This window comes from Vigna unguiculata, chromosome 10, assembly GCF_037176805.1.
Source record: "Vigna unguiculata cultivar grain cowpea cultivar isolate G323 ecotype 2 chromosome 10, ASM3717680v1, whole genome shotgun sequence".
Lineage (NCBI taxonomy): Eukaryota > Viridiplantae > Streptophyta > Magnoliopsida > Fabales > Fabaceae > Vigna > Vigna unguiculata.
The window spans coordinates 49,024,301-49,050,314 of NC_140801.1; the positions used below are offsets into that span (position 1 = coordinate 49,024,301).

Below are 26,014 nucleotides of genomic sequence, written 5' to 3' on the forward strand. Positions count from 1 at the left end.
ATGTCTATTAAGATTTTGGATTAAACAAATAAAAACGAATATGATTAAAATAGTATTATTGAGTTAGGTAGAGTTTGAAAAATAACACCTTTTTGAGTCAAATAGATATACAGTTTTGTTGGATTAAATAGATATATCCCATGATTGCGACATTAAAAAACTGTACATCATCTGTAACCATCTCTCATTCACTTCTTTAGACAAAACATACGAACAATTAGATGTTTCTGGTGTTATTTTTCAATCAGAATCATAATTCCTTAAACACTTTTTGTTTATGTTTTCAATCGGAATTGGAGTTTCAATTCAATAACTTACCCTGCCTTTAATAAATGTTCTTATTATGAAAATTAAATTATCTATGAAACTTTTGGTAAGAGATAGGAAAAATATATTTTTACAATTAAATTTTAAAATTTTTTCTTTTCATTTTTTTATATTCTAAAACTATTAAGATATCACCTTATCTAGAATATATCATCTCAAATTGTTAAAATTTGGTAATCAAAATATTATTATTCTAAGAGATAGAAAAAGATATTTTGATAATTAAGTTTTAATAAATTTATCTTAAAATTTGATGTATTATTTTTAAATAATTTCTCAATTTTTTATTTTTTTTTTATATTTTAAAATATAAAAGAAATAAAAAATAAAGAGCATATGTATACGGTTTATATGTTAAAATAAATGATCACCCTATTATTAAAATAAAATAGTTGATTTCGTAATTTTGTTTTTGGATGACAACATTAAAATAAAGAGCATATGCATACGGTTTATATGTTGGTGTTTAATATTTTAATATTAATAATGTGTTTTTTGGCTACAGAAATGTTACAAAATAATTATATTAACATTTTTAGTAACAATTCAAAAATGTCTATTTATTTAAAAAATATATTACTATTATAGATTTATAGTAACAGTTTTATAATGTTATTTCTTATAAAAAGTTATGATAAAAAGGTTTAGTAACATTTTTAAAATATTATATTTTCATTAATTAAATGTTACTAAAAAAATCTTTATAAATATTTCAATTGTCACTAAAAGTCATTAATAATATAGAATATATTAACATTGATATAATACTACTAAATCATATTAGTAATATCTTTCATAATTTAGTATAATGACAAGTAGTGATTCATTGGATTGATATTTTGGTCCTTCGTATATTAGATTAGGGGGATTTTGGACTTTTACTTGAATCTTATGAAAATAGAGATTAAATATATAAATGTTATTATTTTAGTAATTTTTAATTCATTACAAGCATATTATTCACAAAGAGCAAGGCGTTGCAGATGAGTAGAAAATATCAAATATACAGTTGGGGTGGAATACGAAATTATAAAGGGCAATTTTTCTTTGCATGCAGTGTGAAATGTCATAAATGTATGAATGCAACCTAACACACATGGTAGGGTTACGGCATAAATATTTTCAAACTTTCAAAAGGCAACAAGAAAAGTTTATTTTATACTGAACTTGTAAACGTATACATTATAGTGTTAATGTAATACAATATTTTATTATTGTATTAATCTAAAATTATGCAATCCAATCCTTACTTGAAAGCATGGTTCAACAAGATCATCACTTATATCCAACCCAATCCCAACAACAACAACAACACTCCCTAAAACTCTTCCACAACAAGGATGGTTATATGTGTCTCACTGTCGGTTTCACTTCTTTTGTCTGTGTTGTTTTTCTGTAATTGTTGTCTCACTCATGCTGATCATGTTGTGAACGGTTGTCTGTTATAAAGAATGTTTTTCTATTTTTTTTTTCATAAAATTTGTTAATTTTGTTTGTATGTCGTAAAAAATTAAATTAAATAAAAGGTTGACTTTTTTAATGTTTAAATGTTAAAGTATTTATTATTTTATTCTAGAGTTAAATATATTTTTTTCTTAATTTTTTTATGAAAATAGTTTGTTTTTGGGATTTTATTTCGATTTTATTCAAAGCATACAAACTACTAATATATTCTTACATGATAAATATTAATGCGTCCTTGAATTATGAACGAGAGAGATAGACTTTTTTACCTTGTGAGGAACTCATAGATGATCGGATCACATAAATTAATTTTAAATATATATCACTATTTTTAAATTTCGAATATATTTTTAATATATACGTGATATTAAAATATAAATAGTATCCTAAGTTTTCTTTATAATAGATGAGTTATTTTATAAATTCTTATTTTACTTTTTATAAATATGATTGTATTATTAATTTTAATATTTTTTATATATATTTTACTTCAATATAAATTTCATATAAATTGGATGAATTTGAAAATGTGTATATAGACAAGAGGATAGTGATTGAATGATGACAAATGTTTTAAGCTAATACTTCCATCTATACAGTAAATATTGTGATGTATAATCAAGTAAAAAATTATTACTATATCTATACTAACATTTGATACAGTAAATAATGATAAAATTTGTTAAAAAAAAAGCTTTAATGTCTTCAGAAACATGAAGAAGAAGATAATACACAATTCTAAGAAGAAGAAGAAGGAACACTCTTTCTAATTTAATAAGTTGAATTGATAATGAGTCCTGAGAACAGGTCAACTTCAATTTATCTATGCTTAAAATCTGTCAGGCAGTATTTTGTTGCATTTCTTTTGTTTTTTGCCTGAATCTAAATGATTTTTTTTTTGTCATTTTTGAAATGTGTAATTTGAAGACAAAAATAAATTTTAGATCGTGGTATTCAAAATTTTAGAAATTAATTTTATTTTTGTTCAGTGGATTTATCTGAAAAGTTTCTTTTAAAGATTTTTTTTTTCAAATTGTATAATCTAAAAATTAATTTTAACTTCTGAATAATATAATTAAAAGTTATTTTTATTTTTAAATTACCATCTAAAAGAGTTAAAATGAGAAATTTTTTTTATTGGAGCGCAGGAAAAAAAATACCTAGATGAAGGACCTATCTACTGAAAATGAGTCTATTGCCTTTATTTCCTATTTACTTTTCTTTATTTTGTCTAAACCTTCAAAGAGGAACCAAAAAAATTGAATTACTCGTCCAATTTGTTGAACAATTATGAAGAAGCTTTAAACATCTGCCACTGAGACTAGGCGAATTGATGTTGACGATGATCATCGTTGCGCTCATCACGGCCATACTTTTTGGATTCTGCATTGTTCCAGTCAACGGCAGGCGGCGGAGGAACAGAGCCGTCGGATTCTTCCATCCGTATACTAACGACGGCGGCGGTGGGGAGAGGGTGCTCTGGTGCGCCGTCAGAGGCATCCAAGATGAGATCCCTGACCTTGACTGCTGTATCTACACCGGAGATCATGACGCCACCCCTCAGTCGCTGATGGCTCGAGCCCTAGATCGCTTTGGGGTCACGCTCCTCTCTCCTCCAAAGGTACCTTCTTTTCTTATTCTCTTATCTGGGTTATTCTTCTTTTGTGATTTTGGATTGTGGGGCTTTTCTCATCTTTTGCTTTCGTCGTGTCTTTGTATTATTTGAAGTAGGTTTTTCAATTGTAGTAACGATGAAAGAATGGAATATTATAGAATGCTTTTCTGGGTTCGTAAGTGTTTTTAGTGTATGTTAGAATATTAGTCAACTCGTGGGTGTTATTTATCTGTTAGTTACTCCTCTTATGGGTTCAGTTATTAGTGCTCTCATAACTCATGAATTAAATGTATTTTGTTTTCTGCTAAAGAATGAGTGGATTAGGATCTAATTTTTAGTTGAAAGTGAGGCAGTAAAACATGGCATTGCTTGCTTAGCAGGTTGAGTAGATGATAGGAAGGAGGGAATGAGGGATGATTTAGCCATGGAATAAGATAATTGATGATTATATAAAGTAATCAAATATTGTTTTAATGGTAAGAAGCATTTATTTTGGCACCAATTGTGCAAGAATATACTTGATTTGTTTAAAAGCTTAAACCTATCTGCTTGCTGTCCTATTTTCAGGTGATTCATTTGTACAAGAGGAAGTGGATCGAAGAAAGCACTTATCCGCACTTTACAATGATTGGTCAAAGTCTGGGTTCTATGTATCTTGCTTGGGAGGCTTTGTGCAAGTTTACTCCTTTATATTACTTTGACACAAGTGGATATGCTTTTACATATCCATTTGCCCGGTTGTTTGGATGTAAAGTTATTTGCTATACACATTATCCTACTATCAGTTCAGACATGCTATCCCGTGTTCGTGATCGCAGCTTGATGTATAATAATGATGCCTTAATTACCAAGAGGTTTGATTTCTTCTAACTATGGGATTTGTACATTTTTTTGCCTCTTATTGCCTAGTCATATTTCGCAAATTTTCCTCACTTGTTAAATGGTATCAATTCCATAGTTTCAATTTTACTGAAATTTGAATATTATACCATATCCAATTGTTTTGAGCGTAAGAGTAGAAGGGAATCAATCTTTCTAAAAGTATTTTGGTGTAGAAATTGGTAAAGTTGAAGTCTTTTCATGTGAAAGTTCACCTTTTGCATGTTTCTCCTTCCTTACCCTTCAGTGCATGTGCCCTTCTATGCTGTAATTTGCACTAAATTCACATTCTATTTTGTCTATTTCATGTTTTGAGGAATTTAACAGTTCTTTTCTTTTTGTTGCAGTGTTTGGCTGTCAAGATGCAAAATAGTCTATTATACATTCTTCAGCTGGTTGTATGGGATTGTAGGATCATGTGCACACCTGGCTATGGTCAATTCATCTTGGACCAAATCCCATATTGAAAGTCTTTGGAGAGTTCCAGATCGTATTAAGCGAGTATATCCTCCTTGTGATACTTCTGGACTCCAGGTTTGCAATTTGTTATTTATAGTCCTAGAAACGTTATTATATTGTCTGGTTAATGTTTTGCATTTTTGTTTCGGTTGGGTTGATAGCTTTCCCATATTGTTTGTTACTTTGTTGCATTGAAGTCTCTTATGGTCTGTTTCTTCTATGTTTCTCCCCGGTGTAGTATGTTTGTTTAACAAATGTTTAAAATTCGAGAATGTGAAGTCTCAATGTGATGATACTGTGTGTGTGTGTGTGTTTTTTTTTTTTTTTTGGTTTACATAGTTTGCTTATGACTAGTGTAGTGAATTCTAACAGGTTAGCTATATAAACAGGTGCTTCCCTTGGAACGATCAACGGAAATTCCTATAATAATATCTGTTGCACAATTTCGACCGGAGAAGGTGGGCATATTCCTATCAATCTTGTGAACAAAAGGTACAACTTTTTTATGTGGCTCGTTTGAGCCTTTGTTGGTTAAACCAATTTGACATTTTTTTCATTCAATGTAGGCGCACACTCTCCAACTTGAGGCTTTTTCAGCTGCCATTAAGAGATTAGATCCTACCTTGCCAAAACCTAAGTTCCAAATTGTGGGTAGCTGTAGAAATAAATCAGATGATGACAGACTTCAAATGTTAAAAAAGAAAGCAATTGAGCTGAATATTAGTGAACAAGTGGAATTTCACAAGAATGTGACATACAGGTTAGTCCCTGTGGATTTTCAATCTTTCCTCCCTCCTTTTGATGATCATAAGAAACATTTTCTCTGCAGTATGAACTATTTAAAAAAGTTATATTTTGTACAATGCATACCTTTTATTCTTTAGTTGATGATATATGGTAATTATCAGTCCAGCTAGTGTTCAGTGCAAATTCTGACATTGGGAAACTGGGGGTCTTGATTGCCCTTGGTTTTTCTTTTCCTAAATCCCAATTTCAGGCTTATGTTTAAAGTTCCAAAACTTAATTAATAGCCAATGCCTAGGTGCCTTAACCGTTTTTGATTAACCAAACACTTCTTTTAAATCCATAATAAAAACTCCTAAACCACAGCACTAGCTACCCCTATTTCTTCAATTTACAAGGCTGTGGTATTTATAATAAAGAGTAAGGAAATGTCACAGTTTCCCAATTCCCACTTGAACATCACAGCAATCCATGAGTGGTCACAGCTTTTTTAACCGTCATTTCTCCTTGAAAGTAAAAGTTTCTGTAATTAGCTTCTACAAAAGCTCTATAAAAGTTAACCTTTTTTATTGAGCTTTGTCTTGAGAAAAATCCAATAAGTTGGGCTGAATGCTGAGAAAGGAGAGATATTGCATTCAAGCCAAGGAAATAGAAGATCAATTACGTGAAAAACAGAAAGTTTGATCTAAGTTTGGTTTAGCATATTTTGTCAACGTTCTTAGAAATAATATTGTTTTTAACCATGTTATCTGCCACATTTGTTCATCTACATTTTAGCAATATAAAATCCAGCCTTATGCATCATTACTGGAAACTTAATGTATATGATTGTATTTATCTATATGGCTATTGTTTTGTCATTAGTTATTTTGGAGAGGAGTTGGCATGTGATCAATATTTTAATTTTTAAAAGCAAGTTAAAATCCTTAATCTAAATTTTTGAAGTAGGATGGATAAGTCTTTATAGAACCATTTTTGTAGGGTATTGCACAATTTAATGAACTAATTTGGTATCTTAGACTAGATTATTCTTACGAGATAGACTTGTGAAGTTTGTTTGTAGTTTTACAAAGCCTCATGGATGGTTAGCGTAATTTATTTTTTGTTTTTTAACTACCATGATGTTACACTTGGTAAACCTTTACCCTTTTCTTGCAAAGTGAAAAACATTATATTTGTTTGGATTTTACTTAACAGTTGACATCATGTTTCATATTGTAGAAGATTTGAAACTTGGAATTAACTTTATCAATCAATCCAATGTCTTGTGTCAAAGTCAAACGCGGCATTATTCTTTAATATATTAATTTTGATTAACTAAAGCCTCACAATTAGTATATGTTTCATTCATATTTTTGGTACTTCTCTTGAACTTCTTATGGTTAGACGTGGTCACGTGGCTCCTTTAAAGTGCATTCTTTCAATCATCAAGATCAATGGCCAAGTTAGCTTTTTTTTTTATCGGCCAATTACCAAGTTGATAGGGCTGCAAAGGCTTTCCTTGTAAGAGATTTCAGTTGTTTTTGTACAAAATAAACAGTTTGGAAAATAATCCTTTGTGCATAGGTGTTAGTGAGCCTTTCAACAGGGTTGAGATGCATGTGATGTTGCTTGGAAACCACCTTAAGAGGTTGGTTGCATGGATCGGGAATTGGGTTTGAATTAGCAAAGAACTCTGGATTAATGACTAACAATTCTTTCACTGAAATGAGTTTATCACTTTTATCACATGAATTCATTTTTTTAGTTGTCTATCAATTGTTTAGATTATATTTGTAATTTCAGAACCTAAACTTTAAATGCTGTACTAATACATATGATGCTTGCCTCAACCTACAGAGATTTGGTGGGACTTTTAGGGGGTGCTGTTGCTGGGATTCATTCAATGACAGATGAGCATTTTGGCATTAGTGTTGTAGAATACATGGCCGCCGGTGCTATCCCAATTGGTAGGCTTACGTGCAATTGCACCCTTTTGTAAATGTGTCTTTTTTATTTTTGTCTATATTAGCATCTCTTGCATGCATTAATTATTCTTGCAATATTTGCTTGTCAGCTCATAATTCTGCTGGCCCAAAAATGGACATTGTGCTAGATGAAGATGGACAGCAAACAGGATTTCTTGCCTGCACTGTTGAAGAATATGCAGACGCCATTGTGAGGACAGTAACAATGTCGGAGACAGAGAGACTTAAGGTGGCTGCAGCTGCAAGGAGAAGGGCAAGGAGATTTTCTGAGCAGAGGTTTTACGATGACTTCAAAGCTGCAGTGCGTCCTATCCTGTCTCATGTTTCTAGGTGATGTTCTAGCATCAAATTAGCATGACTGTAACATGAGAATATACACCAAGAATTTTGTTACGGAAATAGTTGAACTTCTGTTACTTTGTCCTTTCTTACTATATGGTATCTCTTGCTTGCTCTTTGTACCAAAGAGTAGATTATTCACTTGTACAGAGGACTATTGAAAGGTGAAGATTTAGATCTTAAAAGTAATTATTTCATTTTTTTTCTTTAATATATATAATTGCAAACAAAGCTCCTACATTTCAACCTGCCTCTAACCAAGTCTACTACATAGTTTGAGATGATGAGGCAATTTCCCTGGTGAGTTATGCTTTTCAGAAAAAATATTACTGTATTTTAAATTCTCACAAATTACCAGTGTATACATATATGATAGTGTTGCTATAACATTGGTGTTGCTAAGAATGTGATTAATCTGCGAGAGAAAATCCTTGATGATGATTTAGGGGTTAATGGAGGTAACATGAAGAGGAGAAGGAGAGGGAGTGTTACGACAAACTGGGCATGTGGTATTGATGCGAAGCCACTCGTCTATGCAATCTGCATGGAAGCAGTGTTCGCATTCTGGAATGCATCGTATTGTCTCTTTGCTGTTGTACTCTGATAAGCATATCCAACAGCAACCACCGTTGGGTCCAGGGACTCTTCTACTCTCTCCAAGCACTACCTTCTCGTAGGACTCAATGGTGGACTCGTCCAAACCCGTTGCAGCAATCTGTGGTGCTGGTAATATTGTGGCTGGTGCAGACCTTGCAATAGCAATGTTACGAATGTTGGCTATTCTGTCCTTGTAGCACACGCAACATGCCATCACAATTGCAAAGATTGCTGCTGGTCCAGCAATGCACAATGTGATGATTCTGAATATTTGGATTCCTTGTTGTGATGGACCTGAACATTAAGACAGAAAGAAAACACAGTGTATAAGGTGGTCTTTTTTAGAATGGTATCTGAAAATGGGACTATTAATAGAGAGAGATCTTTGTTCTAAGAGTTGGGCTGACTTTTAATCTGGCTTTTGATATCATAACCTAGAACAAAACCTATTCAATTTGAACCCCACAGATTTAGGTAACTAAATTCACATTATTCTTTAGACTGTTAAAACTCATTACCAGATCCTTGGAATGTTAGTTTTGTTTTGACTCGAAGAATTTTACTAGATATTGTTTCTGATTCAGTCAAGTTATCTCCAAGTCAGAGGGTGTATTTGGTTAATGGATTGACATAGAATATTTGGATGTATATTTACGACTTCCAATGACCAAGGTTATGGTGTTTTTATACAGATAAGTTCACCTTCTGTTGAAGAACAAGGAAAGCAAATTCTTAGAAGAGCCATCACCAATCCAGCATGTATATATGTCAAATGTAAGCTAATTTCACAGCTCCAGTGAAGGAAAATTTTAAATTCATGTTGTTTAAGAAAATATTTTATTTATATTTCTAAAAGAATTGAAATATTATTCTATTTTGACTTTCATTTACTAATTTAGATACATGTAAAGGTACTTTTTATACATTTTTTTCAAAATTAAAAACAACAAAGAAAATGGACAACATCATTATAGCTAATAAAATAAGAAAATATTTCCCAAATTATATAAATTTTTGAAGAATGTTTTAAAACACAAAATACGAAACGTTTGTTAAACTAGTAATCAAAGGTAAACTAAAGTTTAAGCAAACTAGCTAGCGCCCTTTATTGTACGTCACCTGTAAGTCATGTCATCAACTAAAATTGAGAACTAACTTACTGTATTAACATTATATTAACACTGAATGGGGTTTTAAGAATTCACGAATTAATGTGAAATAGATTTTTAGTCACCAAAACTAATGTTTCAGGAATTTGGTGTATGGTTAAAGTTCAAGAAGTAAAATATACACACACATAATATATATATATATATATATATATATATATATATATATATATATATATATATATATAACGTGAAACAATTAATGGATTTGTTTTTATTTTACTCTGAAATCTAATGAGTACAAAGTAATAATTGAAAAAAAAAAAGGATTGTCATATACAAATGTGCACATTACATTTGCCTTGCATTTCTCTAAAAAAAGCATTATTTGCATTGGTTTTAATTTAATGCCAGCATGCTAGATCAAATAATGAAGTCAACTAAATAAAAGGTAAACAAAACAAAAACTACGCACATATCGTGAATACCACGTAAAACCATTGACCAATATCTTTTTTCCCAGTAACTTCAACATGTGACCAACTATGATAGATAGAGCTCCGGTGATAATATCACTTAAGTTATTTCTCTTAGTTCTTTGTAATGTTAGGTCATCTAGATGTAAATCCATGTAGAAGATACTTACTTACCTGTTTGGTAAGAGAAACATAAGAGTTGTTTGTTGTTGTTTCGATCAAACCCACACAATTGGTCTTGTGATTCACAATATCTGCAGTCAGGTCTATCCCATGTTAATACAAGATCTTGACTAAACTCACCTTTGAAATTACCATCATACTGCTGCTCTGGCCCTGCAACTGGGACAAAAAGACTTGTAATAACATAGCAAGATGCTGGTAATGGATTAGGCAAATTCAGTGAAGGGACAGCTGATACAAAATGTGTGGAATTACTGAGACAGTCAATGGGAATGAATTGTGATCCTGCGTTCTGAAATGGGCAGCTTAAGAAGGTGTAGTTACGAGTAAGAGTGTGAATAAAAGGAGAGCCTGAGACATTGAGGCTCAGAAGACGTTTGGGGAGGCAATCGTCAGGGTCGTAGACTTGTATCTTTTGTGCGAGGTAGTTAATGTTGCGCACGTAGAATACTCCAGAGTAAGGAAGTTTTAGCACTGTTTTGCTATTATTCGTGCAAATTAAGTTGAAACCAGGATACCCACAATAAGGATTTTGCTCATCTTCTCGTTGAAAGGGGAAACGAATAATGATGTTATTGCTGCCACAAAAAGAAAATTGGCAGTCACTTGAGGCATATATGACAGGAAAGATGAAGGAGAGAAAAAGGATTTCCAAGATGCCCATTATTTTTCAGATGTCAAAGTCTGCGGTAGGAAAGGAACGAACCAGGTTATAAGAAGAAGAAACCGTATTTTAATATTAAAGTCTATACAAATTTAAAAGCAACATTTGAAAATCATTTTGCATTATATATTGATATAGTGTAATAAACTAACAGAGATGTAAAGAAGGTATGACTCAAGAACATTATAATATAATTCCTGTTCTTGTCACATTAGCCATTGTGGGGGAGATTATTTAAAATCCTCAGTCATTCGGATTTCGTTAGTTTGTTTCCAGCACACTGCACAAATCATTCTGTTGAATGGAAGCAGATGGATGAAGATCTAGAGAATACTTTCTATACTTCCATACAAAATAATGTTTGGTCATCACCAATTTGCGACATTCCATTCGGGAATATTATTTGTCATTATCTTTCAATGCTTAAACCAGAGCTACATGTGGAAAATTAATGGATAATAGAATAATTGTTTCCGGGTCCTAGAGTGTAGACTTGTATAATAATGCCGAGAAGACATTTTAAAAGCTAGAAAATAACTACCCAACAACCCTGCCCCTCTCAAAGACAGGTTGGAGATGAATCACAGGAGCTGCTGAGAGATTCTAATAGAAACAACTTCTCCGTTGGTCCCTTCCCTCATAGCATGGTATTTCACATGAAGACCTGCATGTATCGGAAAAACAAACAAGAAAACAATGTAAGCAAAGCAAAGACGTGAAAATGACTTACTACACCGACCAGTGAAATTAATAAGGAAATTCTAAAAAGGAAATCTGGGATTTAATTCTGCCCAGATTTTCCAGGTAATTTATGCAGAAATCTGTCATGAAGAAGCTTTTTACCTTCATTTTCTTGTAAATTAGTATTCACAGCTACGGCATGGAAAGCAATCATGGCCTTGGGTTGCCAGTCATTTGCTCTTCCAATCCAAGACTTGTAATCAAACACCGCTGCCATTCAATGTGGAAATCAAAAACAGATTGTTTAATGTGTTAGTGTCTCGAATTAACAGTCTTCTATAAAATGGTAGGCAATAAAAAAAATTAGAAAATGAAGTAATTTACAGAAATGCTCATAACCTAAACCCCGAATCATTCTGAGGCATGATATGATATAGTTATTGAAGTTCGTTTGTGGATTATCTGTAACTAAAACTACTCACAACACAATTTTAAATGTTTCTGGATCTATGGTGACAAACAGAAGGTGATCTCTTTATGCACTGACAATAGACCAAGGTTTATTGTCAAAAATATTGATAGGGTTACCGAATAAGCCGACGGAAGTATCAAGATTTACCCGACGTTGATGAATCGCCCAGGTGTTTAATGTCAAAAATGGATCCAGCAGCCCCATCTGCTCGTTTTTTTATATCATGAGATCCTACAAGCTGGTAATCCCACCTCCCACTTCGGTAGCCTTCACAGAGGAATAGTTCTATGTGCCTTGCATCTAGCGTCTGCATTGTTCCTATATAAGTGGGAGAAAGTTGTCAATTTAAGTTTAATCTAGCTTCTCTTAATGGCAAATCCTTGCTGTACAACACAGTGATCAGTGATGTAAATTCACGGGAGCATTATTTGTCTTGTCCAAATTAGAAGCCAATGGCAGTACAAAGGGATTAGGGATATGCAGGGCTCTTCGGATTGTATTCAAATTACCGTCGCAGGTATTGAGGTCACAAACCGGGCATCTTACTAGCTGTAGGTCTGAAAATTTAACCACAATAAACAAATGAAATTAATTAAACACAAGTGAGATAATATGTTGACATATTTATTTCAAGTATAATCTCAAAATCCTAGTGTAAAAGTTAACTTGGAAGTTACCAGCTATCCAGACTCCAGATTTAACATTGTCTATCACACAACAACCTTGAGACCGCAACAACTTTTCAATGCTTTCTCCTTTCCGTATCTTCCCCGGAAAACTCAGTCTCTCTGCCAGGACGGCTACAGAAGAATCAAAAGAAAAGGCGCCGATACGCATCCAATCTGATGGTACATGATAAAAGTAAAAAGTTACAACATTCATAATTTTCTAAATCTAAGACATTAAAGCTGCACATATTCCAATCTGATGGTACATGATAAAAGTAAAAAGTTACAACATTCATAATTTTCTAAATCTAAGACATTAAAGCTGCACATATTGCGCCTGTAACACATCTTCTGTTTATTGGACTATGCTTTAGTCCTAAATAAAATATATGCACTTTAAGAAAGTCTCAGTCAGTGATTGGGTAAATTCCAGAAAGGTATATACACTAAGAAATCGCGTCATAGTGTAACAAGCAGAAGCACGGAGGACGAAGATTGTGTTAGAAGTCGTTAATATATGCACTTAGATATATTTCCAAGTGGAATATCATCAACTTTTCCTTATTTACTCACCAGGTTTTGATGAGATCCGCCCCTTCACAATTTTACAACTTTTGACAAAATTTGCATCTATTAAAATTTTAAATAATGTTATTTTTATTTTACATACATTTTTTTATCTACCTTTGTTCGTACTTTATACTTTTTCCATACTTCTTATCTTGTGTTCCAAATTATTGTAAAATTAAAGTTTCTCTAACGTTTATTAAGAATAGGAATAGGGTTAATGTTTACGTCATTACTAAAAGATAATAGGAATTCCATAAAGTCAATTATATCTAAGGATTAATTATATAGTTTTGTCAAAATAGAAATTGATATAAAAATAATTGGAGTTTTTTTACATCTAATATAAATAAATGATTTTTAGAATACATTCAGCGTTAGCGTTTTCATAATTTCACGTACTAATATAATTAAAATATATATATATATATATATATATTATTTATTACGTTAATTTAAAAGTAGCAGATACCGAAATCAAATTAACATATTTTTAAAATTTTAACATTTAAAACACTGGAAAGTTTCCAAAAGGTATTTAATTAGAGAAATTAGAGAAATATGACTTACTCCATTTAAACAACAACTTTTTTCATTTCAATTTAATGTGCGTGGTTTTGTTAGACAAATTAAGAAAATTAATTAATATTTTTAATTTCATAAAAGTTACTGTATTATATATATTTTTTAATATATATATATATATATATATATATATATATATATATAAAATTATAAAAATTATAAAAATTACTTATTAAAGAAAAGACTAAATAATAGTCAAATCCATTATATGTCTTTTGATTTTTTACTTTTATGAATGAGAGTTTACCACCCAGTTAAGAAAATTCAAAATTCTAATTTTGTTGTTTATAAAACGGAAAATTAGGATGGACCAGGAACTAAGTGTGGCTACCAAAGGACCAACTCACCGATGTGTTTCTCTTTTTGACGGAACATGTAGGAGTGGCTTCCATCTGAAATTATATTTTAAAATCGAATTTAGTGGAACCATGCTACTACTGGATTGATTGAATATTGAGGAAGAATGGAGAGGCCTTACCGAATGCTGATGTGTACAGCTTGCACCACCTGAATGCCACGCGTTCCGGAGGTGGGACCTGAAGATCACGCAGGCACACGAACCTCCATATACCGTCCTCCATAATAACACGCTGGAACCATCGGCTTGTGGCTGCCAGCATCACCAGAGATTTTCCATCCAGAAATTTAGCAATCTCTGTCCAAATATCTTCTTCGAACCTTCTCGTTCAATGTTCACAAATACGGTGTTCAGACAAGAATAGAAACATTAACTAACCAAAGCACTAGAAATGAAAACAGAGATTCCAAATTTCACTTAAGGATTAAGCTTTCCTATATGCATATAGAATCTACAGTTAACGACGCTATCAAACTTTTCAGCATTTTTTAATTACAAATTGGAAAGAAAAAACAGAGAGCCTCCATTAATCTGTATTAGTTAAAGCCAAATAAAGACGATCTCATAGTGTTAATAGTTTTAACGTCTTCTATTTAAGAAGCTCAGAGAAACCAAATACACTTCAGAAGGTAAAACGGCGTCCGAAGAGAGACTAAGGTGTTCAGAATTTGTAAATTGAAAATGAACGTCTGTCTCAATGTCTCAATTTTATGTATGTAGAACTTAGAAACTGGTGGAACTAAGTTATTGAAATCACAAATTGCAAACTGATGAAGCTTACTCGTTTCCTCTTATGCCCAAACCGTCTTCAAACATGATTCAGAGGGCGATTATATATATACATACATATATTTGAAGTTCATCCACATTCAAAAACTCCGTAACATCTCATTCAAAAGCATTTTGCTTAAATAATAATAATAAACAAACACAGAGATCTGTATAAATTAATAGATCACACAGCAGTTCTTTTACGAGTCTCATTTCGTTGATAAAAGAAGGAAACGAGTATCGGAACAAGCAAGCATTTATAATCACCCCGGTTCAAAAACCAGATCTAAATGAAAATCCAAATTGAGTTCAAATTCGTGACTAATAAACGCTGAATTGCATAGTAAGCTACAAATGAGCTTCATAAAAAGCAGAATTCATGTATACAAGCTGAGTGATTGAAATTTAAATCATTTTGCAATTGAATTTTCAGAAATATAGAGAGAGAACCAGGAGAAAGTGGAATGAGCAGAGAGAAACGGAGGACGGGGAGAGTTGCATGAGCAAATGGTTTTGCTCCGGCGGATTCGCTTTTCCGGCTGCATCTCGCCGGCGGAGGAAGTAGCATTTTGGAGGCGCTTTCGCATGCTGCTTCAGGAATCTGATGGAGCTCTTTTTTTTCAATCTGAAATTATAAAGCTGAAGCGGGGAACAGCCCACTCCCTACTCTGAACTGAAACACAACGGTTTTATGATCTTAATTCCCTCGTCTTATAGGCGCGCCAAAAGCTCCCATTTCAAACAAAATAATGACATAAAAAAATATATCACAAATTGAATCTTTATTATAATAAAATATTTTTTTAATCAATCTACTTTCTAGTTTTATTTTCTTTTTTTGAGAATCATTAACTTTTGGAAATAAAAAGATTAGTTATATTGTGGTGTTTAAATTTCTTATTTAAATTTTTGATTAGTTTTAATCGCATAGAAGCAGAAATTTTAATTGTGCAATTTTATTTGATTTATATAGAAAATAAGAATTCTTAATACAAAAAATAAATTATATTAAACTTGCAAATGATTTAAAATTAAACATCATAAAGGGATAAATGTAACTAAATGTCTAATACGTATTAATAATGTGTACTCAACTCTTACACTCCAATTACATCCCCTACCACTTAAGTTCTGCTTCAGTAATTGATCATACAGTAGCATAATTATACATCACTATTAAATATTATATAAAGAAAATGTATAGTTACTTTTGCTAAATCGACTATAATACAATTTAAAGGCATGTTAATATAATTTTAAAATTTTGGAAGTCATTTGTAATTTCATTCAGCTTAGTTTAAAAAAAAAAACTTTTTCTAGTTCTTTAAAAAATAAACTCAAAAAAATTCAAGTTCAAACAAACATATTTTCCGTACATTCCACTATTAATTTTTTTATTTTTACGTATTTTACTAAGTTTTTTCTCACAATTTTGTCATCATATTTCTTAATTATATACGATTTGTCACCTTGTAAATAATAAAATGACATCATTTTACAAAATATGATAACAAATTAACTTGATCTTTTAAGGATATGTCAATATTTATAACAAAATTCAACAAAACAAAAAAATTAAATAAAAAATTAAAGGGAATATGATGAGAAAATTCAAAAAAGAAAAAAAAATAGTAATAAAATTCATAAAGTAATAATAGCTAAGTTGTAATATAGTATTTAGAAAAATAAATATCTAGTTTAATTGTGAATAAGGTCAACACTTTATCCTAGAAAATTTATAAATAAATTCAAGAAGTTGAAAATGTAAAAATACATAAAGAAAACGCGTGAACAAGGAAATAAACCTAATTCAATTTGACCTAAATTTAAGAATCTTCTTTCATATAATGACAGTCACAAATTTAAAAATGAAACCCTCATACAAAACTACTCCAACTCAGTCCTACGATATTTTAACAGATAATAGTTCCTTCTACTGTTTTGAGGCTGACCACATAATTAGCGTGTCTAATTGGGAAATAGTTTCACATTTCGTTAAAAAATATAGTATGGAACCAAAGATATCGATTGTTTGGAGGTGAAAGAGAGAACGGTCCTAATCAATAAACCCCAAGCCAATTTTGGTTTAATTTTGAAATGCCCTATTCAAATACTACAGTTTTGGAAGAAAAATAAATAAAATATACCAAATATTGGTTAGGGTTTACATGAAATGCTCGAAATGTATTATGTAACATGTGTGCTCCTCTTTGAATTGCCTCTAGATGTCAAATAATTTGAAGAACATCCTTGCAAGATAGGAAAATGCCTCAATCTAATTTGCACAGAAGTTATCTATTTTATTTTATATAATGATATACAAATTATACTAAACTAGGAAAAAATTTAAAAAATGGCTCAATTGGAAAAATTTACTGTGGTTTGGTAACTGAAATTTTTCAAAGAGCAATTAAAAGCTAAAACCTAATTCATAAATCTCCTACAATTGGGGGCTTTGCAAAGGCATGGAACTTTCAGATCATCCCGCTCATCTGGATCGAACAAGTAGTCATACCTGTTGCAAAATCAGAGGAAAATAACAGTTCATTCATGTCAGGCTAACCAACTTCTTGATAATGCAAGTATATGCAGCTTGTACATGTGAGCACGAGTAAAGAAAATATGCAAACACAAAAATCGTACGTTAGTTCTTCACCAGCAGAAACATTAGTCTTGGCAATAAGAACAATCCGGCTCTCCTGATCACCCAGACTCATTATCCTTGCGTAGCAGTTTGGCATGCACTGAAGCAAGTCAAGGTTAAACATCATCAGTTTCTTTCCTTTTGTTTTTGGCTCATTGTAGTATTATCTTGTACAAAACCACATGCACGATTGTGTTTGAATTAGATAATGTTCAAACAATATTCATAATAACTTACAGAATGATTTATTAAGCGTGCAATATTGCCCACGTTTGTTGCATCAACAACCACTTCCTCGCTAATCTTGAACAGCTGCATATTTTATTTTTGTTTGGTGTTAAGATTAGCAGTAAATGAACTCAAATATTAACAGCAATCATGGACCTGTACAAAACAGGCTTTTAAACTAATTACCAAATAGACTTCACCTTGTCAACCAATGCAAGAAAAAGATCGGAAGCATGTACAGATATTTAAACAATCTTAAACATAATACTCACATAACAATCTTTGCCTTCCGAACGATATTTTGCTTCCCTCAGATCAGCAACACTACGCCTTACATTCACACCACGATACTCAACAACCTACATACAAACACAAGAAGCATGAACTTAATGTCTTCAGAATAAACTGCAGCAAGATAATTTACCTAAATTTGAGTGAATATTAAATTAATAAAGTTACCATCTCTCCTTCTAGTATATTCCTACGAGCAAAGAGGCCCCATCCATGAATGCCAGATTTTCCAAAGCAAACTCTCAATTTTTCCATTTCCTGCTAAGCCAAAAAATTGTAATTGAACTTAAATATTATAAGAGAAAGAGAGATTATTTAAAATTAATAAAGGAAAGAAATGAGATAATTAAATGGATACATATGACTTACCCGTAAATGGTGAAGACGTTCCTTGAAAGAAGTGAATACTTTAGATTCATCACCATCCTATCACAAAGCAGGTACCACCATATTATGCTACAAGTTAGCAAAAATAGGTCTAACTCTTAAATATATCACCTTAGGCACAAAGATTACCTTAAAGTCGTTCAACAGAGTTATCGCATCTAGAGAATGAAGGCTGGGACCCTTAGGCCAGTGAATTATTGGCTCATTGGCTCTCTGACCAAATGGGAGGGAATGAGTTGTAAGAGAATAAATTCAAAATAATAGATAATGTAAGTAATAAGCATGTTTGTATTAGCAACTAGCATTAATGAAGGAATAGAATTGGGTGTAATAAAAATACAGAAGTGCTTGGCTAAAATGAAACATAAGACAGGTTAATGAATAGAATTGGGTGTAATAAATATACTAGTATGTTCATGAAAGTATTTGGAATCACCTTATTAGTAGACCTACGGTAGACACGACATCTAGCAGCAGATAGTGGCTCAACTACCTCATTTTCAGTGGTTGAAGATTCAATAAGCTCTATATTCTTTGATGAAATTAGCCTTGATCCCCTGAAGCATCCCTTCTGATTTTGAAGTGAAGTTCTGGGAGAGAAAATCCCCAGGGGTGTGTGTACGACCAGTACTGAATCTGGATTTGGGACCCTGAGATGGAATTAACTTTTAAAACCGCTATCAAGAAAAGAAATGAAAAATGGAAATAGGTGTAATCACAGCACTAAAGCTCAAACCTGTGAACTGAACAATATATTAGCTTCTTTGTTATTTGAGTCCCATTCTTCTCCATGGAATGCAACTGTAAATTTTAAAAACATCAACATATTTCCCCAGATCTTGCAATTCACATATAATCAAATGAAAAACAAATCTAAAAATAATAGCAATTCCAAATCAAAATATTTACATTTAACTGACAAAACTTACTTCCATTGTATATCCTGCCCTTGATGCACACATCACATGAAAATATGTAGCACACTTGCAACAAGTTATACAGGAACCATGGCTCTGTTTACAAATCACGCAAGTCTGCAGTAGCAGGGACAAGAACCATACTCGAGTTCATTATTACAGTCCAGCCAAAAAAAAACAAGAAGGAGGCAAAAGTGATTACATAAAAAAAGCCATACAACTATCTCCGTGAATAATTAGAGAAATAAAATAAAAATTGATGATGGAAGATTATATAGTGCATTTTGGATTTTTGGTGCAGAATTTACTTTTTAACAAAAAGTAATTTGGAAGAATGGAATTTCACTGTTCAGGATATTCATCCAAAAGCAATTTGAGAATAAGTATATAGTTCAATAAAAATAAATCATTAGATTACACCACAAAATGTATTTCGTTCATTTTGGTTTCCCAGTAAAATAAAAATTATAATCAGTCAGGATTTATTTGAGGCAACATTTAGCTGAAACCAACTGTATAAAAATAATATCACCATTTAGTCAGCTTACCTTCACAAACGAATTAGGAGGAATTTTAAGGATTCCCACAGCAGGTTCCATGGCCTCATGGTCTTGGAAAACAACTTGAGGTCGAAACCAAGCACAAGTTACATGAACCCACAACATTTCAACATCCGTTGGCTTTAGAGCACCACCTGAAAAGCAAGCGTTTCCAATGTGGTAAAAGCATATTAGCACTTGATCATGACACTGACAATTAAAGATAAACATTATGGAGGAAAAAAACAAGGCTGGTGCAAATTGCACATTCATAACACTAGGATTCCTAGACAACTACAATCACATTTGTATCAGGATTAGAGTTATAAGAGGATTTCTTACCGATGTGAAAATGGACAAAAAAGGCAAAACATTAGGTATTTGTGATTGATGATCCACCAAAGTAAAACATTTTTTTTAATATAATTGAGGTTAACTCGATATATAATAATGAAAAAGACCTCCTTTTAAGAGTGATGAATCCATCGTGTACTACTTTGCATAAATAGTTTAACATCACAGGAAATAGACACGAAAAAAGAGTTCAGACTTCCAAACTACTAAATGTGACATGCCTTTTACTGGGCAGAGGCAGCACTCTCTCTCAACATCGGGAGTTTCACATACTCTACAAACCCAAGAAGTTAAATCCTGAACATTTTTTGCCCCATAGCACTCTTGGTGGACAGCTATTTGGCATCTGCACAATGAACAAATGAACCTGTGTAAATTACTACCTTTAAAGCCTAAAGAAATTTGAAACAAAGCATTAGAAAACCAAAAAAATTATAAAACTTAAGGGAAAAGAATATGAAAAAAAATGAAAAACCTGTTACAAATAATAATTTTGTTATCTTCCCAATCTTCAACCCATCTGCAAACAGCACATCTTTCTGTTGTCCATTTTGCATTAACAGGCTCATACTTCTCTGAGACAACAAGGTATAAATAAAATAAATTTGTTTCTAGAGATATATTCAAAAGAAAGCATGTATGTGCTTTGTGGAATTAGACCCAGTCAATTAGAAAAAATACAACCAATCAGTTTAAAAGTTTACATGAAATGCACTTACCTTGCAAAAAAGCAAGTACCTGCTGCTGATCTAACTGCTGGGATATTCCCTCTAGTGGAATGTGTTCAGCCAACTGAAGTAATTCATGTCAAGTCAACAACAAGAAATAAGTACAGAACACTAACAAAACAACAGCACCTTAATAGACACTCAAAAACACAACGTATTCAAACTCAGAATTTGGAAGTAAGATATGGGCAGTAATCAAGAAATCCATGTCACAGGACTAATGCTATGACTGTTTATTGAAAACCACCCAACAGAATATTCGGCATCCCTCTAATCTAGCAAGAAACACTTCATACCCATTTTTCCAAAGGTAGCATTGTACTTTTCACTTTCACACTATGTTTCCATTTTTTCGCTCGGCAACCTGTATGTTTTTCCCATTCACTAAGTGTCTGCTTCCTCGATCCACAAGAGCCACAATTGCACATGACACTGCAAGAAAAGGAAATCACAAGCTGCTCAATGAAATTGTTCAGGGAAGAACTCAAATCCATTCACATGGAGTTCTTTTATGCTTCTCAAGCTGTTTTCTTGGTATAGAACCTCGTCAGGGGATAAACAATACTTTTGAAAGTGAAATAGTTTCTGGGATAATACTGAATGAATGCTAACATAACAGTTAAGTCCAAAATCATAAATAAAATAAATGGATATACAAAAAAGAACTTCTTTCAGAAGTCCTAGGGGGCAAAAGGAAATACAACAGGGGAGAGAGTTCCTCTCCAGGAACATGAATTCAAGACCCTAGTGTGAGGAGTATAAAATAATTCCCTTCTTTGGTATATAAAAAATCAAATATTTAAATTGAATTATCTTCTGATATATCCAAAAAACGCTGAAGACGTACAGATGAAGCTTTGGGATATATATTCCTTCCATGCCCTTGCACACCACCAATACACTATCGGGTATCATAGATTTTTGGCTATTCTCTATTGATCTGTATGTATAAAAAAATATCAGATCATAAGTCCCATAATAAAATGAATTTAGGTAAATAGATGAAAAAGAAAAAAGAAAAAAAGGCAATTACTGCATACTTGATTTTCGGATTGTATGTTTGCGATGCTGGTAATTTACTATTGAATTTTCCCTTGCAATCTGGACAGTAATAATCTGTATTTTCCAGATCCTGTAACCACAAGCCATGCATTTATCTTCAGCCACTTCACAAAAAGAGGGCAATTTAAAAAAACAAACAATGGTTCCATCATGTTAAACATGATGCAACACCTTGAAAAGTCTGCTCGTTATTTTATCACACTCAGCATGCACCCACACATTACAACCATCACAACACACCTGAAATAGAGTGTTCAGCCGCAAAAGGTGTCAAAACTGAGCATATTGGAACACAAATTTATTTTTTCTAAAAAACTAATTTGTCAAGAATACAATCTCACCCAATTCCCACCATCTGAATGATGCCAAATCCTTTTGCAAATGCCACAATACTGCTTTGAATTTCGCAGCTGCAAGGACATAAAAATAGTTAAAATAAATGTGTTAAAAAATTATTTAGTGAAAAGTTTGAAAGTGTTAAAAAATTATTTAGTGAAAAGTTTGAAAGTGTAATACCAATCTGCGTTACCTTAGTGCAATGTTTACAGTAAAATCGGGGTGCACAATTTGAATCCTTCATCTTCTTCATGGTTTTGCATGGCAACATCAGACCACAACCAGCACAGTACCTTGTAACCTGCAAAATACGACTCGATAAAAATATGCAAATAACAGACTAATTAATAGGTTATTCACTTATCTATTGCATGTCACGCCATTCAGACATGATCTCCTATTTCGATACAAGTCAACAGTATCAATACATGGCTACATACAACGTACGGACAAGAGCGGTTCCTCGTTGTGGTTGAAACTAGCTTTTGGCTCCCACTCAATCCTTCGGAAATACAGAAGCTTTATAAAAAATTGAATAATTTTTCTAAAGCTTTGCCTTCCTTAAGAAAATAGTTTTTCCCTTTTGACCATTCAAGGTTTTTTTCTTTCCAATTTTTCTAGTTCCAGCACCGGCTGAAAAAAAAAAAAAATATATATATATATATATAGGCACTCCGTCCTTCCTCCACACATAAGCACGGTCATATCATATGCATTTATTCGTCAGACCTTCCTCCGTAAATAAATATTGCCTAACGCAATCTTTGACAACGATAACTCGCATGACTAAAACCCTTATCTTATGCATAACAGTTTATAAAAGCTATCATCCGATCATAAAGCATAAAATGAAAAACACTGATAACATAAAATTTTCACCTGTTCCTGGCCGTAGTATTCTTCGTCAACATAATAGCAGGTAGCCTCCATAAGTCGAGCAGGATGAGCTTCTGCATCAGATATTTCCCCTCTTCCCAAATGTGATTCAAGAACACCATCTTCTGCCAGCAATGCCTCCTCCAGGGCCATGCGGAAGTCACTAGGTTTGCTCTTGTACAACCGAGTCTGCCCCTGAAACCTGAAGAAAGATCAATTTCCAACAATTAAACATCCAACATTCTTACAGAATCAATCCACACAGAAACCCCAAAAATAATTCAACCACACACCTGTCCAAGAACTCAGAGAAGGGGAACACCATTCCCTGCTTCACCCACGCATAGTCCTGCACATCATCGCTCTGTTAGACCCCACCACTAAAACCCACGATCAAAAACTCAAAATCTTGACAACATAAACAAAGACATGGAGATAACTTAACCCTTTGAGTTCCATTCTTTGAATAACCAAAAAACATCACGCAGAGCGCGCCGGGAATACAACAGCTGAGTACGGACTCTGGAGCTTCCAAGGCAGGATCAATCACCACAGCAGGCCAAGCCGGATACCTCTTCCCACACTTAGCCCAAACTATATCCCCCAAAGAAAAATCCTCCAGCTTGAAAACCTCGTTCTTCTTCAATCCATTGGGTTTTTGGTCCACACCCTCAAAACTAATACCAGATGTATTACTCTCAGCCATAACACCAGTCCTTCTCCCAACACTAGACGAACAACACACACTATCGCTCTTCTCCACACTCACACCAATGCCACCCCTTCCGTCCTCCACATAACTCTTATCGTTATCTTCAAAGCTCGAGTCTCCGTCCGCCTCTAGAACCGAGTCATTGAACCTTGACGGAAGCTTCTGAAGGCGTCCACGAGAGGACCGCAGAAGCGGAGGACGACATGCCTCCTTCACCATTTTCCCATTGAACAGAAAAGAATTCGAATTCGACTGAACCTCACCACCACCACCCCAATACGATCCTTCACTGCTCCAAGAACCAGAACCACTGCTGAAATATTCAGCATCCCCCGACACTCCCAGCGAGTACAACCCGTTCACCCTACGCTTCTTCTGAATCGCATTCTCGGTACCGTCAATCTTACATCTTTTCAGGTTCGGTGCGTCGGCTTTCATTGTCCGCTTAACTATCATGCCGCTGCAATCATCCACATCAACGAATTCGCGCACCTCGAAACCCTAATTGCATTCGAATCGAAACGCCGTCGCCAAGAATTGTGCAATCCTAACCCCAAACTCACGAGGCTTAGCCAAATTCGCAATATATCCTGATAATGCCCCGGGTATTGAATCTTGAATCGCTCTGCGAACCGCCAGTGAGTGAATTTATTTTATTAAACCCTGAATCGAACAATGATGCCGCTGGGGAATGAAAGAACGAAGGTCTGAGTGGGTTTTTTCTTAACCTTTTGAGAACTGACGAGAAAACGGAAAGGCGAGGGAATTGAACAGAGATTGAAACCTCGGTTCCGATCGCGAAAACGATTTACAGGAACGCGTAACGAGAAATCCCGGGAAAACGCAGCGTGAAGATTTTCCCGAGAAAGGAGCAATTTGAATTGGCAGAGAGAAAACAAGAAAGAAGCAAGAGAAGCTTATGTGTGGGTATATGTATGACACAGGAAACGCCCCGTCCAAAACACAACACAATAAACAAAAGAAGAGTGCAGGGGAATTTAATTTATAGTTTCAAAGAAAAATAAAGAAGAATGGAAAATGTTAATTAATATGTTAATAGATGGCTTCTTTGGAAGAAGATTTCCGTAATTAATTTTCATGTTTGAGAACTTTATTATTAATTTTATGTTTGAAGAATTTATAGAATTTATATTTTAAACTTTTGTAGAAATATTCAAAGTGCTAATGGTTTGATTTTCAATTTTCGATAATTAATTTTTTTCCATCCCAAAAAGAATAAAGGAAAAATGTTAGGAAAAGTTATTATTTCTCACAAAAAATAAAATTTCATACTTTAATTATTTATATTAGTGTTTCTTCATTTTTATCATATAAAAATTATATAATTTAAAAAAAATAAAGAAATAAGATTTGAAGGATTATATAAATATTTCTTAGTTGAAAAAGAATAGAGTTGTTTTTTAATTAATGAATTATTCTGTTACTCATAGCTAATAGGATTAAATGATTATGTAATATATTAAGTTATTATTATTGACAGCATTAAGGTTTCTTATAATTTTAGTTTGAAAAATGAAATTTTTACTTTCTTAATTATGGGCTACAGTCTGAAGATGGTGAAGGAAAAAAACCAAACTGAATTAATATTTATTATGATAAAATATTTTAAAAAAAATTATTGCATTCTAATGCAGAAGTAAAGAGAAGAAAAAAAGTGAAAGAGACATAAATAATAAATGTTTTTATCTTAAAGAAATAAGAAAGACAAGCAACAGTGAAAAGAAATTATAGTATACAACTGCTGATTCTTATTTGTCTAATATCCTTATTTAAAATCTGTTTTCAACTTATTTCATTAAATATATCCTTTTCTAAATAACTTATTTTTAAAATGATTCAGTTTTAAATTCAGATATTTTTTTAAAATAAGCCTTTTTTTTTAAATTATTCATTTAAAAAATACCTATTTAAGTTTGATGAGACTGGTTTACTATCTAGCGTGATAAGTATTTTTATTGCTAATATTTTTAAAAACATTGAATTATAATTTAAAG

General features: G+C 32.7%; 4 protein-coding genes across 5 annotated transcripts; 1 reads left to right on the plus strand and 3 right to left on the minus strand.

Moving 5' to 3' along the window:
• Window positions 1-3,009: 3,009 nt before the first annotated feature.
• Window positions 3,010-8,005, plus strand: LEW3 (UDP-Glycosyltransferase superfamily protein). The gene is made up of 7 exons (XM_028052320.2): window positions 3,010-3,412; window positions 3,974-4,260; window positions 4,633-4,819; window positions 5,134-5,202; window positions 5,311-5,504; window positions 7,328-7,437; window positions 7,545-8,005. The coding sequence occupies exons 1-7, from the start codon at window positions 3,125-3,127 to the stop codon at window positions 7,787-7,789; spliced, it is 1,380 nt and encodes a 459-aa protein (XP_027908121.2). The 5' UTR covers window positions 3,010-3,124; the 3' UTR covers window positions 7,790-8,005.
• Window positions 8,006-8,105: 100 nt separating this feature from the next.
• Window positions 8,106-10,866, minus strand: LOC114167283 (putative RING-H2 finger protein ATL21A). 2 transcript variants are annotated; one of them, XM_085668185.1, is made up of 2 exons: window positions 10,280-10,866; window positions 8,106-8,685 (listed from the first exon to the last, which is right to left on the minus strand). In XM_085668185.1, exons 1-2 carry the CDS (start codon window positions 10,821-10,823, stop codon window positions 8,237-8,239), a joined length of 993 nt encoding a protein of 330 aa, XP_085524311.1. In that variant the 5' UTR covers window positions 10,824-10,866; the 3' UTR covers window positions 8,106-8,236. The 2 variants fall into 2 exon arrangements, with proteins under 2 accessions (XP_085524311.1, XP_027908126.2); XM_028052325.2 differs by having other exon boundaries at window positions 10,151-10,866.
• A 279-nt stretch (window positions 10,867-11,145) lies between these two features.
• On the minus strand, window positions 11,146-15,578 carry LOC114165626 (putative F-box protein At3g61730). The gene is made up of 8 exons (XM_085668186.1): window positions 15,376-15,578; window positions 14,275-14,474; window positions 14,144-14,188; window positions 12,654-12,818; window positions 12,486-12,533; window positions 12,124-12,294; window positions 11,667-11,774; window positions 11,146-11,487 (listed from the first exon to the last, which is right to left on the minus strand). The coding sequence occupies exons 1-8, from the start codon at window positions 15,510-15,512 to the stop codon at window positions 11,405-11,407; spliced, it is 957 nt and encodes a 318-aa protein (XP_085524312.1). The 5' UTR covers window positions 15,513-15,578; the 3' UTR covers window positions 11,146-11,404.
• Window positions 15,579-17,175: 1,597 nt separating this feature from the next.
• On the minus strand, window positions 17,176-24,961 carry SDG14 (SET domain protein 14). Its single transcript, XM_028052311.2, has 23 exons — window positions 23,733-24,961; window positions 23,581-23,636; window positions 23,291-23,489; window positions 22,605-22,712; window positions 22,417-22,485; window positions 22,247-22,315; window positions 22,054-22,145; window positions 21,861-21,953; window positions 21,310-21,445; window positions 21,005-21,077; window positions 20,761-20,860; window positions 20,507-20,631; window positions 19,941-20,086; window positions 19,405-19,509; window positions 19,212-19,276; window positions 18,912-19,125; window positions 18,605-18,688; window positions 18,458-18,514; window positions 18,257-18,346; window positions 18,070-18,156; window positions 17,807-17,881; window positions 17,569-17,669; window positions 17,176-17,440 (listed from the first exon to the last, which is right to left on the minus strand). Exons 1-23 carry the CDS (start codon window positions 24,453-24,455, stop codon window positions 17,350-17,352), a joined length of 2,958 nt encoding a protein of 985 aa, XP_027908112.1. The 5' UTR covers window positions 24,456-24,961; the 3' UTR covers window positions 17,176-17,349.
• Between the last annotated feature and the right edge of the window lie 1,053 nt (window positions 24,962-26,014).

Excerpts from the sequence above, each read along its gene's own strand:
- LOC114165626 (XM_085668186.1), bottom strand. The coding sequence starts at position 15,512 with ATGCGAAAGCGCCTCCAAAATGCTACTTCCTCCGCCGGCGAGATGCAG. Across the intron at positions 12,295-12,485 it reads TGACCTCAATACCTGCGACG|GAACAATGCAGACGCTAGAT; the intron begins GTAATTTGAATA and ends CCACTTATATAG. Across the intron at positions 11,488-11,666 it reads TAATTTACAAGAAAATGAAG|GTCTTCATGTGAAATACCAT; the intron begins GTAAAAAGCTTC and ends CGATACATGCAG.
- LOC114167283 (XM_028052325.2), bottom strand. The coding sequence starts at position 10,823 with ATGGGCATCTTGGAAATCCTTTTTCTCTCCTTCATCTTTCCTGTCATA. Across the intron at positions 8,686-10,150 it reads ATGTTTCTCTTACCAAACAG|GTCCATCACAACAAGGAATC; the intron begins GTAAGTAAGTAT and ends CTTAATGTTCAG.
- LEW3 (XM_028052320.2), top strand. The coding sequence starts at position 3,125 with ATGTTGACGATGATCATCGTTGCGCTCATCACGGCCATACTTTTTGGA. Across the intron at positions 5,203-5,310 it reads CACAATTTCGACCGGAGAAG|GCGCACACTCTCCAACTTGA; the intron begins GTGGGCATATTC and ends CATTCAATGTAG. Across the intron at positions 5,505-7,327 it reads CACAAGAATGTGACATACAG|AGATTTGGTGGGACTTTTAG; the intron begins GTTAGTCCCTGT and ends CTCAACCTACAG.
- SDG14 (XM_028052311.2), bottom strand. The coding sequence starts at position 24,455 with ATGATAGTTAAGCGGACAATGAAAGCCGACGCACCGAACCTGAAAAGA. Across the intron at positions 22,486-22,604 it reads ACTGTAAACATTGCACTAAG|CTGCGAAATTCAAAGCAGTA; the intron begins GTAACGCAGATT and ends ATGTCCTTGCAG. Across the intron at positions 20,861-21,004 it reads GGTACTTGCTTTTTTGCAAG|AGAAGTATGAGCCTGTTAAT; the intron begins GTAAGTGCATTT and ends TTGTTGTCTCAG.